This window comes from Petaurus breviceps, unplaced genomic scaffold, assembly GCF_028583685.1.
Source record: "Petaurus breviceps papuanus isolate PSGF00001 unplaced genomic scaffold, PetGlider_PUasm1.0 551, whole genome shotgun sequence".
NCBI lineage: Eukaryota > Metazoa > Chordata > Mammalia > Diprotodontia > Petauridae > Petaurus > Petaurus breviceps.
In genome coordinates, this window is record NW_027186372.1 from 12684554 (window position 1) to 12697591 (window position 13038).

At 44.6% G+C, this 13038-nt stretch overlaps 1 protein-coding gene across 4 annotated transcripts in view; it reads left to right on the forward strand.

Moving 5' to 3' along the window:
* LOC138172676 (rho GTPase-activating protein 7-like) overlaps positions 1 to 13038 on the forward strand; it is a 126400-nt gene that overhangs the window by 23207 nt on the left and 90155 nt on the right. The window contains exon 1 of one of the 4 annotated variants that reach the window (XM_069102404.1): positions 1401 to 1526. The exons of the other annotated variants lie outside the window; for them this stretch is intronic. Coding sequence (XP_068958505.1) covers positions 1520 to 1526 — 7 coding nt within the window. The 5' untranslated portion in view covers positions 1401 to 1519. Of the gene's footprint in view, positions 1 to 1400; positions 1527 to 13038 lie in introns of those variants that run through there. 4 annotated transcript variants of the gene reach the window in all.

Below are 13038 nucleotides of genomic sequence, written 5' to 3' on the forward strand. Positions count from 1 at the left end.
CTCTCTCTCTCTCTCTCTCTCTCTCTCTCTCTCTCTCTCTCCCTCTCCCTCTCCCTCTCCCTCTCTCTCCCCCCCTCTCCCTCTCTCTCCCCCCACCAGCCTAAGTGGGCTATATGCTGTTCCCTATATAGTACATTCCATCTCCTCTCACCATGCCTTTGTCCAGGCCATGACTTATGCCAGGAATGCCCTCTCTTCTCACTCCTACCTCTGGAAACCCTAGCTTCCCTCGAGGCTCAGCTCAAATGCCATCTCCTATAAGAGACCATTTCCTGATTCTCCAAGTAGTTTAGTGCTCCCCCAGACTTCATCATTATTTTGTGGATGTCAAATTTATTTCTCTGTGAACATATGTCCCTCCCCTCTGCTCCTTGAACTAGAAGCTTCTTGAAGTCAAATTCTGTCTCACTCATATTTATACCCTCTTTGCCTAGTGCATAACAGATGCTTAATCCGTTCCTGTTGATTGACAGGTTGAATCCACTGATGAGAGCACAAGAGGTCATAAGAGGCATATTCAAGCCAACAATCTTCTGCCCTTAATAGACTCTTAAGATGGGACTCAGAGTAAGAAGATCTGGGATCTAGTCCTAACCCCTCCTATTAACTTGCTGTGCTGCATCAGGCAAATTGCTTTCTTGTTCCAGGGCTCAATTTCCCCAACTGTAAAATAAGGTTGTTGAACTAGATGATCTTCAAGGCGCCCTCCAGTTCTGTGCTTTTAAATAGGATTGGGGGGGGGGGAAGGTGGTGACTAGGTGGCGCAGTGAATAGAGCACCGGCCCTGGAGTCAGGAGGACCTGAGTTCAAATTCGGCCTCAGGCGCTTGACACACTTACTTTGTGACTTTGGGCAAGTCACAACCCCAACTGTCCTCCAAAAAAAAGAAAGCAAATAAATAAATAGGGTTGGGAAGCAGGAGTAGGAGCAGGACCGAGGAGTCTGTGCAACAGGAAATCAGAGCCAACTTTTCCCCTAGCCCCCTGGGACTACTCTGGGTCCAGACACAGGGGACTTCTAGATGTTTAGTGAAGGCTTTGCTGGATTTGGGGTGTACCCCCTTTGGCATTATATGACATTTGATATGTGTCAGTGTTGTCCCCTCTACACCAGGAGAGCTCAGCCTGGCCCTGAGTGATAGATCAGAGCCAGAGATGGCCCTAGAGATGCCCTGGGGGTTGTTTGGGAAGGGTCAGGATCCAGAGACTCCCTCCCTCCCAACCCCCACTCCAGCCGAGGAGAAAGGCAGCGGTGCTGCTGGGAGGCCGTGGAGGGGCTGGAGGGAGCCACTTGGCAGCTGAGGCTCTTGGAAGCATTTCAGGCAGTTGTTTCTCGGGCAGGGGCTCCCAGAGGCAATTCACCCCACCCAGCCTGGGAGGAGGGGAAGTAGAGGGCAGACAGCTGTGTTCATTGGTCTGCATGCAGCACAACATCTGGGCTCTCAGTACAGTCAGACCAGCAGCACTGAAGGGCTCTGAGTGGGGAAGTGTCTGACCAGCCCCCAAGCCTGGCTCCCCCAATGGAAGGTAGGAAGCATCTGCAGTTCAGAGTCTGAATCTGAGGGAGCACTGGCATATGTGGGCATGGTAGGGGTGAAAGGTGAAGGGTGCGTGGGGAGGATGGTGGAAATGGACTCTGGGAAATACAAGAAAGAATGGCTTGTAGGATGATGGCTATGCAGGTAGAATTGCTCTATGGGCACAATACAGAGGGCTAGGAAAGGGCTGTCTTGTTTCTGAATTTGTAAATACTCTTTCCTTGTCTATAAACACTAGAAAACATACACTTGTGGTCTACAGTATATGGTGGCAGGGGTAAGAAGGAAGCAGATGCCAGGACGGGCATAGGATGGGGCAGACAGCATGAGCGCTGGGCTAGGCAGGGCACACGAGTGCGGGGTTATGATGATGGAGTAAATAAAAGGGTCCCTGGGAAGGATGGCAGGCAGTGAAGTGTCAGATAAAGTTCAAAACATAGTACTGAGGTTCTTTAACCTCCCCACCCCCACCACAGCCTTGGCTATTCCCATCTCTTGAGGTCCTTACCAGAGATCCATATGTTTATCAAGGCAGGAGACCCCAAAGATTAATTCAGATAAACTTGAAAGAATAAGGGTATTCCCAGTTTGCTTCATCCCCCATGGCCTAGGGGCTCATCCCAGGAGCCTGTCAAGGAGGAACTAGAATAGCACTGGATAAAGGTAGGCACCCCCAAAGAGAAGAGTACAGGCCCCCCTACCACCCCTGGGTCCTTGGATCCTGACTTTCAAGACTTCAATGCAGAGTAAACTCTTATGGCCTCTCTGTAAAGGGGGCTGGGGTGTCTCTATGCAGAGTCACCGAGAACAGGGAGAAATATGTTCTATTCAGGGCTATTTCGGAAGCCCTGGGAGTGTCCCAGGGCCTGTGTGTATGAGTCTGTGTGTTTTCCTTTTCTATTTTCTCACAGCTGTTTTCTCTCACTATGTTCTTGGGTCTGGCAGCAAACAGCCCCAGCTGATTGAAATATCTCTGGGGCTCAAGCAAACTCAATTATCTGGGGGGAGGTTATGGGAGTGGGGAGGGGACCGGAGGTGTGCCCTTTGGGGCTAGATGGTGGTTGCCACTCAGAGACTGGCCCACTTGGTCCCTAAAGCCCCCTCACCATTCTCCGTCCCCTTCCCCCCTCTTATCTCCTTTCCTCTCTCCCCTCTCCTCCCTCTTTGTGCTGCACTCTCTCTTCCTAAGGCTGCCCTCACTTTTTTAGTGTGCTGGCTTCTCCACTTCACAGCCAGTTGGAAGAATGAGATTAGACAGAGAGGAACTTTTACTGAGTGGAGAATTGGGAACGTCACTAACACTGGTGATGCCGTGTCTGGGGCTTCTCATCCTCGCCTGGGAAAATATAAACACCGTGGGAGGAAATCCAAATATTGCCTTGATAGAAAGAGACTTCCTATTCTTCATCCATAGGGAAATAGAGTCACTAGGGCCCAGAGTTATTGGGAGAGGGAAGCCTGAGTCATCTTGAGTTCAAGGGTGGGATCGCAGGGGGGATGTACCCTTAGCTTTAGAAAAATGCATTCCCCTTACAACTGTTTTTTACCCTTCTGGTCTCCAGCCTCTTACTTACTCTCTCCTCCTCAGCCCCTTTCTCACGTTTTCATCTTCTCTGTCTCCCTACCTCCAGCTGCATCCTTTTCCTTCTCCCTCCACCCTCTCTGTTCTGTTTGGCTGTGATTCAAACCCAGCTCAGTCTCCTGATTCCCAGCCTGCTGCTGGGACACACTGTACCACACTTGGATTCAGAGCTTAATGCCGAAAGGGGTCTCGGAGGCATCTAGTCCAACCTACTCATTCTGCCAATAAGGAAACAGCAACCCCAAGAGGTTGTGACTTGTCCAAAGTCACATAGGTTTTAAGTAACTGGAACAGGATTTGAGCTCAAACCGTCTGAATCAAAGGCTTTTTCCCCCACTGTGCACACTTGCCTGCTTTGGGGTCAGGATGTCATCTGGCAATTTAGATATGCAAATGGACTGATTGGACTGGGCTTCCCCAGGACCTAGCAGATGAAAGGAAACTTGGTCTTCCAATGGAAGGCAGAAGGCTTTATGTTCATTCCCAAGTTCCACCCACACCTATCAAATTGATGAAGCAGACCAAAAAAAAGAAAATTGCAAATACTGGAGTGGCTGCAGGAAAATAGACACATTTATGCACCATTAGGGGAGCTAGGAATTGTATCAGCCATTCTCAAAGATTCCTATAGACGTTGGGAAACCAGGATAGACTGATACCCCAGAATCCAGGACCTATCGGGCACACATTTTGATCTAAATCAGCAATAATACAGAGGGAAACAATGAGAGAATTTGCTGGATGAAGGATGGAAGAAACTTAGAGAAAGCTTAGCTGGACTGGAAGTCGGAAGCAGGGCGGAGCTAGGAATAAGTCATAAGCTTCTTGTACTGCCAAGCATAGACCTAGACCAAAGAGGCTGGATTCAAATGACTGAGAAAAGATGTTTTGGACCGAGGACTCTCTAAGCAGCTATAACTAACATAGGGCAAATAGGGCTACCAGGGATGGGGACCCTGCAGCCTTGAGGTCACATGTAACCCTCTAGGTCCTCAAGTGTGGCCCTTTGACTAAATCCAAACTTCCCAGAACGAATCCTTTTGGGGTTTCTGTGAAATTTGAATTCATTCAAAGGGCTGCACTTGAGGACCTAGAGGGCCACAGACTCCCCAATCCTGGTAGAGAATTTTTTTCCCAAGATAACTACCATTTCCTCAACTCAAATAAGCTGTCTATCACAGTGGTAAAACCACTGAAGATATACCTCCCACCACCCCTCATCCCCCTGTTTCCATGGAGGACCTCTCTGTAGATAACTAAGCCTTGTGGAGAGGCAGGTCAGCCCCTCTCCTGGCACTGCTAAAAACCCTCCACCCCTACTTTCCTCTGCCTTTCTCAGTCCCCATCCCCTATTCCCCCACTGAAAGAATCCCTCCTCCTGGTTCTATCTCTAAGACTTACTGTCTCAAGTTGGAAAAAGCCAATTCTTTGACCATTCTTTATATTTCTAGTTGCTAATATGTGTATCATTTGGCAAATTATATATATATATATATATATATATATATATATGTATATATCTTGGACAGCTAGGTGGCTCAGTGGATAGAGTGCTGGGCCAGGAGTCATGAGTTCAAATCTGGCCTCAGATACTTACTAGTTGTGTGACCCTGGGCAAGTCACTTAACCCTGTTTGCCTAAGTTTCCTTATCTGTAAAATGAGCTGGAGAAGGAAATGATAAACTACTATAGAATCTTTGCCAAGAAGACACCAAATGGGGTCATGGAAAGTCAGACGTGACTGAAAATAACTGAACAACAATACATATTTATCAAAATATACCTCATTTGATCATAAATTTAGAGTTAGAAGTAACCTCAGAAAGTCTAGTTCTTCACTCCATACCCAACTTAAAGAAAATGAGGAAATTGAGGTCCAGATGATGGAATCCTAATAAAGCTGCCCCCAGCCCCAGTATTCAAACTTCATTATAAGCCTAGCCCTAGTGAACAGCAGGCCCACTGTACCTACCTAACCCCCCACCCCCCCAGCCACACACACACAATGTCCTAACTTCTTCAGATATGCCTCACTGCTCACTGGAGCAACAGGTGTGTCCCTGAACTCTTAGATTCCACAGAAACAGCAGGTGTGTCCATGTGATGGGAACCTAGCTACTGCCTCTACCTGGTCACTGCCACCAGAGCCTTTCCCACGAGAACAGGTGTGCAATCATAATCACATCATCCATCTAGCCCAAGACAGGACCACAATAGCTAGCCAGCTGGAGGGCAGCATGACCAGAATGTTTAACCTGCGCATAGATGGGACCCCTCCTCCATCACCTAATCCCTTAAAAAACTCCTCCTGCCTCTTTAATATTAATGATATTCCTCTATTCTATGTAAATTTCTGTTGTGTCATTGCATCTTTACCCTGTAAAAATCTATCTTGCTTTCTTTAAAGTTGCTGGTTCATCTTGGAACTTGACCCGCTTCATGAGAGGCATCAATCTCAATAAATGCCTATGAAATCATGAAATCACAACAGTTTTTGGGTGGGCAAAGCCCCCACCTCAACAGCTTTTTGGCATCCCTGGGTTTAAACCGCAACACAGAGAAGTAAATGACTTGTCCAAGGTAACAAGCAGGTGGCAGAGTCTAGTGTTCTTCTGTGGACTCACTTGCAGACCCTCTTAGTGTGAGTTGTACTGAAAAAACTGTGATCAAGCCCTTACTATTGACCTGCAACCCTTCCATGAATCCATTATACAAGTGGTCCCTTGTATAATTGAGAGTGAGGCATATCAAGACGCCTTCCAGACTTCTTAGTGTCATGGCTCAGTGAATGGAGCATTAGACTTGGAATTGACCTGGGTTTGAATTCTGGGTCAGTCCTTTTACTGATTGAGTGACCCTCCATAAATCATTTCACTTTTTCCAGATTTGTTTTCTCTTTAAAATCGCAAGGTTAGACTAGATTATCCCTAAGGTCTCTCTTCTGGCTCTGAGAACTTATTGTCCTTGGGGTGGCTAGGTGGCACAGTGAATAGAGCTCCAGTCCTGGAGTCAGGAGGACCTGAGTTCAAATCTGGCCTCAGACACTTAACACTTACTAACCATGTGACCTTGGGCAAATCACTTAACCCCAGTTGCCCCCTCAAAAAAAGCAAAAAAAAAGAAAAAAGAACTTATTGTTTTATTTGGGAGTGGGTGATAACTGAGGCAGAATATCAGAAGAAAAAGGAAAGGTTCTTTCAGCCTCAATATTGGAAAGGACTGGAAAGAGTCAAGATCCACAATCCCTTCCTCCTCTGGGGAGAAAAAGGGGGGAAGGAGGAAGACAGTGGGTGAAGGGAATAGCACACAGCTGCCTGTCTGGGAAGGTACCAAAACAAAAACCAAAGTCTCTGTGTAATACCAGCATACTAACTAACCCTTCAATGTCCTCCCATTCTTTACTCCCATACTTTCCCGTTTGTTGGAAGCTTATAGGATCATAGGAACTAAAGTGAGAAGGCACTGTGAGGATTGTCTCATTCAATTCCCTAATTTTAATGATAAGGAAACTGAGGCCCTCAGAAGCAAAGCAACATGGAAAGATCATTCGTTCTGGATTCAGAAGTCTGGAGTTCTCATTTTGCATTTTCCACTTGTGCCCTTGGAAAAATTACATTGCCTCTCTGGGCCTTGGTTTCTTCATCTGTCAAAAGAGGGATGGTGGGACTAGAGGGCTAGCTGTGGGTCCCTTCCAGCTCTGGATCTATGGTCCAATGGTCCAAAGTTAAATGACTTGTCCCTCTTAGATTAGAACCCACTCAACGGATTCTAGTGATGATGTCCTCATGCCTTACTTACATCATGCTAATTCTCAGCTGATGCCTCTGAACATTAGTACGATGCCTAGTAGGTGCTTAATACATTTTGTTGATTGATTGACAGGGTCTCTGTGAGTCTACTCTCAAGTCGGCCTTCCTGAATGCCTTCTTCAAATAATAACTATGAAATTAGCAAGAGAATGTGCCATGTAAGGAAAAGGGGGGGATTAATTTGGAGTCAAAGGGCCTTGGTTCAGTTCTGAACTCTTCCACTTACCTGTGCAATCCTAGGAAAATCACATAATTTCTCTATGCTTTATTCATCCTTCTATCCTCCACAATGGCTCAATGGAAAGAGCCAACTGCAAATCTTGGCTCTGATACTTATTACCTAGGTAATTTTGGACTACTAAAGAGGTTCCTGAAGTGGGCAAAACCTCCTCCTGGGGGGCACTGGAACAATCCAGGTGGATTGGTAGTAGCCTCAAGTGCAATTGAAGGGCATTGAATAAAAATAAGGGGACAGTGGAAGCATAAGGAAAGATGAGAAGAAAATTTTGGAAAATCATTCATACATATTTCATCTGTCATGTAACAGAGTTAAGGTCATAGTGATTACATTATTTTCCACATAAACACACAAAATGCAATTTATAACCAATCAGTGGTCAGGTCTGATGACAGGTCTTAACAAGCAAGTGTTGATAGGCAAGTGTATTGCACATTGTCTTGTTGGGAATTCCAGCATGCATTGGCAGGAATATGTGCATGTAATGACTTGTTTATAATACAATACTATATGGCCACATGATACAATATTGCATCATCAAAATTTCAATGCAGGAACACCCCCCCCACTTTACAATAAATTATTAAATTTAAGATGTGTCATTAAAAAAATTTTTTTAAAGAAAGATTTCCAGGGGGGTGCTGAGTAATTTTTTCAGAAAAGAGGGCGGTATACCGGCCAAGTAAGTTTGGGAACCTCTGGACCAGATGATCTCTGAGGTCCCTTCCAGTTCTAAATTGATAATCCTATAATCTGAAATTAGAGTGATCCATTTCTCCAATGCTGGTGTCCACCTGACATCTGGTTGGGTGGATTATGTTGGCTGGTTTCTTGGTGTGAAGGGAATGCTTCCTCAGTAGCATTTCCTATTTTATTTATTTTAAATTTAATAGTTTTTTTTTCAAACAAAGATATGCCATAATCTCCTTCCCACCCTGCTCCACTCCCCTGAAATTGAGAAAGCAAAAAAGATAGAGTTCCATGCTACAAACACATAAAAATCAAGCAAAACAAATTCCCTCATTGATAATGACCCTCCACACACACCCCAAACCCCCCTGCCCCAAAAAGTCTTGATCTGTCTTTCTCTCTGAAAGTGGGTAGCATTGGGATGATTGACCATTGTGTTGAACAGAGTTCCTAAGAATATTGAAGTTGTTTGTCTTTACAATATTGTTGTTATTGTATAAAGTGTTCTGATTTTGCTCACTTAACTTTGTCTTGGTTCCCAGGTTTTTCTGAAAGTATCCCCTTCCTTCATCATTTCTTCCAACAGAATAATATTACATTATAATCATAGGTTACAACTTCTTCAGTCATTCCCCAATTGATAACATTGTCCTAAGTTTCCCATTCTTTGTCACCACAAAAAGAACTGCTATAAACATTCTTTTCCGTTTTCTTTGATCTCTTTGGGGTATAGACATGATAGTGGTATTGCTGGATCAAAGGGTATACACAATTTAATAACTTTTGGGGCATAGTTCAAAATTGCTTCCTAGCATAACTGGATCAGTTCACAGCTCCACAAGTTATTTTAATGTATGTTTCTCCAATTTTTAGTGATCTAGAGCTTTTTTTTTATATGGTTATTGAATTTCTTCCTCAGAAGACTGCCTGTTTGTGTCTTTTGACTATCAGTTGGAAGTTCTTGTCAAATAGTGGGTTCTTACTCCAGTAGCTGAAATCTTTGGGTTTGTTGAACACTTGTCTATTTGTGCTTATTTGCTTGTTGCCCTGAGGTCAGATAATGAAGAATCAACAAGAATGATTAAGTGATTTGGATGTGAGGGATGAGGGAGAGGAAAATTACTTCAAGTTGTGAGCCCAGGTACCTGGATGGTAGTGCCCAGACCCTAAATGCAGTCATTAAGGATGCATTCTCACCTTGTTAGGCGGTACCCACTGGGGTGCTCCAGGGATCTAGACTTGGCCTTGAGCTATTTAACATTTTTAGCAACAATCTGGGTACAGTTATAGATACCTTGGCCATCAAAGTTGTCCAAAGCTGAATGGGAGAATAGAATTGGGATCCAGACAGAACCTGTCAGGCTAGAGAGTTGGGCTCAATCTAAGAAGAATTTCAATAATGAATGTAGAGTCTTACATTTGAATTTAAAGTCACAATGTCACAAATATAATATGGGGGAGCAGTGGGTTAGACAGCAGTTTGTCTGAAAAAGATCTGGCCATTTTAGGTGGACAGTAAATTCAATTTGAGTCAGTAATGTAAGATGGCAGCAAAAAATGTTAATGACATCTTGGGATCCATTAAGATAAAAATAGCTTCCGGGAATAAGGAAATGTTTAATAGGGGTAACTGTGGCACAGTGGATAGAGCAGTGGGTCTGGACTCAGGAAGACTCATCTTCCTGAGTTCAAATCTGACATCTGATACCTGCTAGCTGGTGACCCTGGACAAGTCAACTACCTCTGTTTCCCTCAGTTTCCTTTTCTATAAAATGAGCTAGAGAAGAAAATGGCGAACCAATCCAGTATCTTTGCCAAGAAAACACCAAATGAGATCATGAAGAGTCAGATGCCACTGAAATGACTGAAGAACAACAACGATGTAGAATTGAAGTTTGGGAGAGAAATGAAGGATCCATAAAGTTTCTGCATAGGGGCGATAGGTGAGCCCATGTGAGCTAGTGAGATCATCGAGAGAGCATAAAAGAGTCCTTGGGGATGCCTGGGGCAGAATGGGGTCCTCCAGACAAGGAAATAATCATGATGGGTAATAGATGATGGTTGGAAAACCTTTATTCTCTGTTCTTTGGATAGGGGCTTTTGATTATGATGGAGTTTGCCCAGATTTCCCAGTGAGTAACGAACATAGGGCCACTCCCTTGTGTGGGAATGTAGGAAACCAGGTGATCTGATGCCAAAGCTTGAGCCTGCCTCAGCAGAGGGATGGGAGGAAGAAGGGAAGGAGGCTAAGGAATGAGACATGTCAGACTGTAATGATGAAATAGTGGGGTTGCCTCTTCCACCAGGGGGCGCAGAAATCTAACTTTCTGACCAGGCGTAGAAGGGTCCAGTTAATGCTGTTGTAGGTAAAATGATGGCTCCCTGATGTTAGATCATTCAATAACTATGTAGTCGCTGCCGTATGCCTTACACTGTACAAGGACATACAGAAAGCAGCGTCCCAGAGTGAGAGATATACCAACCCCGGCTCCTTCCAGCAAAAAGCCAAGTGTCTATCAAAATCCATTTAAAGCTAGATGAATCTGTCTTGGAAGTAGCAGGCGCAGATAAATTGGCCAGATTTCTAAATATCCTGTCCTTGAAATACCAGGAAACTCTTTGTCAGACCAAGCCTCTGACTGAATACTTGAGGGAGGGCTCAGGAAGATGCCGAAGCCACCATCAGTTCTGGCTTCTCTGTCTCTCTCTACAACAGGAATCCTTAATCTTTTGGGGCATCATGAACCCCTTAGGCAGTATGGTGAAGCCAGGGGCCCCTTCTCAGAATCATGCTTTTAAATGTGTAAAATACATGAGATGACAAAGGAAACCAATTACATCAAGATGTAAAAAAAAAAAAACTCAAGTCCATTGACTTGAGGTGAACAGCCTCTACTCTCAGAGAAGTAAGGCTTTTCCAGGGACATGGAGACCAGGAGTAAACTTACACCTATACAGAAGAGGCTGTGTTCCACTTCAGATGCTTACCAGCCTTGTGATTATGCTTTGTTTTATTTGGGGGGGGCAAGGCAATTGGGGTTAAGTGACTTGCCCAAGGTCACACAGCTAGTAAGTGTCAAGTGTCTAAGGATGGATTTTAACTCAGGTCCTCCTGACTCCAGGGCAGGTGCTCTATTCACTGCTCCACCTAGCTGCCCCAAGCCATGTGATTATGAACAAGTTACTTCATTCTGATATCAGGGTCCTCAACTATAAAATGAGGCTGTGGGAGGCATCATGGTGCAATGGGAGGAATCAGCCTCCAGGATCAAATAAAATTCTCTCTCTAGCTTTTAACACCTTTCACAACCGGCTCCTTCTTGCTTTTGCAATCTTCCCTTCTTGATCCTCTACGTTCCAGCCTTGGTTCTGTTCCTCCCTCAGACCCTCGATTTTCCCAGCACTGTGCCTTTTTCCTGGCTGTCTCCCATGCCTGGAATGCTTTCTCTCCCTGCCTCTGTTTCTTAACTTCCTTCAAGACTCGACTCAAATCCCACCTTCTACACGAGGCTTTTCTCAGTCTTCAAGTCTATGACTCTCCACCAAGATGCTGCACACAGACTCCTTTGCCTTTGTTATATTTCTGCCAAAGACTGGTCCTGGGAGTGAATCAAAGGTATTTGTAGATTTACTCTCTACATGACCCTAATCTGCCGTGGGGGCTGTGGCACTGAATGTAGTAATGAGAAGAAGAGGGATAATCACTGTCCTCTAAGCTCAGATTCTCAGTCTGGTTATAAGGGGTGGGTAGATAGGAAAGGGCTCCTTCGGTCAGATGCCTTGTCACCATGTTAGATACAGTCATAACCAGGGTGGGGTGACTTGGGTTTTGCCTAAGATGCCAAATTTAGAGTGCTGCCAGTACTTAAAGTCCTGAAATACAGAAGCTGCGGAACTTGGGGCCCAGTTAAAGAGTGTGACTCTCTTTATACTCTGTTACATATGACATCTGTGAAACTTGTGGCATTCTGCTGTGGAAACAGTCCAAATATGGTCATGAACTGCCAGTTTTACATTTACAGGATGGCAGTGTGTCACTCTATTAAATATCCAACAAGGGAGTACAACAGCTGGTTGCCCATCAGGTGGTTCTCTCCTTGAGCAACCAGTCCAGTTTCTGTCTAGAGCAAATGTAGGATGGCCTTCCTAAAGACTGTAGCATCTTTACTGATCAGCAGGGAGCATTCAACCTACAAATGTCTAGGCTGGTTACCTAACACCAAGCATTCATTTTAGGGCTGGTACTAAGTAGTTCAAACTTTCGCTGTTCAAGTTTGGAATTCCCTAGAGGAAAAAATAGAATACTAATCAAAATAGCAAAAATACAAAATCGATACTTCAGTTCTACCCTGCGTCCAGGTGCTCATTTTTTTGGCTATAGCCTGCCATATTTGCAAAACTCAGAATCTCAATACATTATGATGACAAGATTTCTTGGACATTGTTAAAACAGTAAGAAAAAATTCTAGTGATACTACATGGAACCATAGACCTTTAACCTCTTGTAGGCCTCTTTCTGCTTATCCTTGCATATCTTCAAGGGTAGAGGGAGGAAATTCCCAAACCACCCATACCCACAGCTCATGAAGAAATGCATGTATTGTGTATTGTGTGTGTGTGTGTGTGTATGTATGTATATGTGTATGTCTAAGAACTGATTACAATAAGGGAAATTGGGGCAAAACTGGTAGAAGAAATTAGTCTTTTTCTCCTTGTTAATTAAAAGGATTTCCCAAAACTGCCAGTCACAGGACTTGAGATTTTGCTTCTCTGGACCCCAATCATATCTCCAGTCCAGTATTTAGATCATTCCTGCCAGCTGATCTCTACAGCCTCAGGCCACAGCAGCAGTGGCCACCACAGCCATCATCCTGGCTGTTCTGGTCTGCCTCAGGATAATGTAACAGTCTCAATGCAATGGCATCTGTTGCCTGACCCCAGCACCCACATGGATATTGCCAAGTCTGGCTTCAATCTACTCATTGTCCCAGGCCCCTGATTGGCGATTATGATGTCCAAATGCCAAGGGCAATGGAAGAAAAGAGAGAAACCAATCCTATGCTCCAGTGAGGGAATCTTGTACCACTCCCTCTCTTATCTCATGGATGCTTGCTCAATTCTCCAACATTCCCAGTGAGGGGGGCAATACATCAAATTTATCATATCGTTTAATTACTTTCTT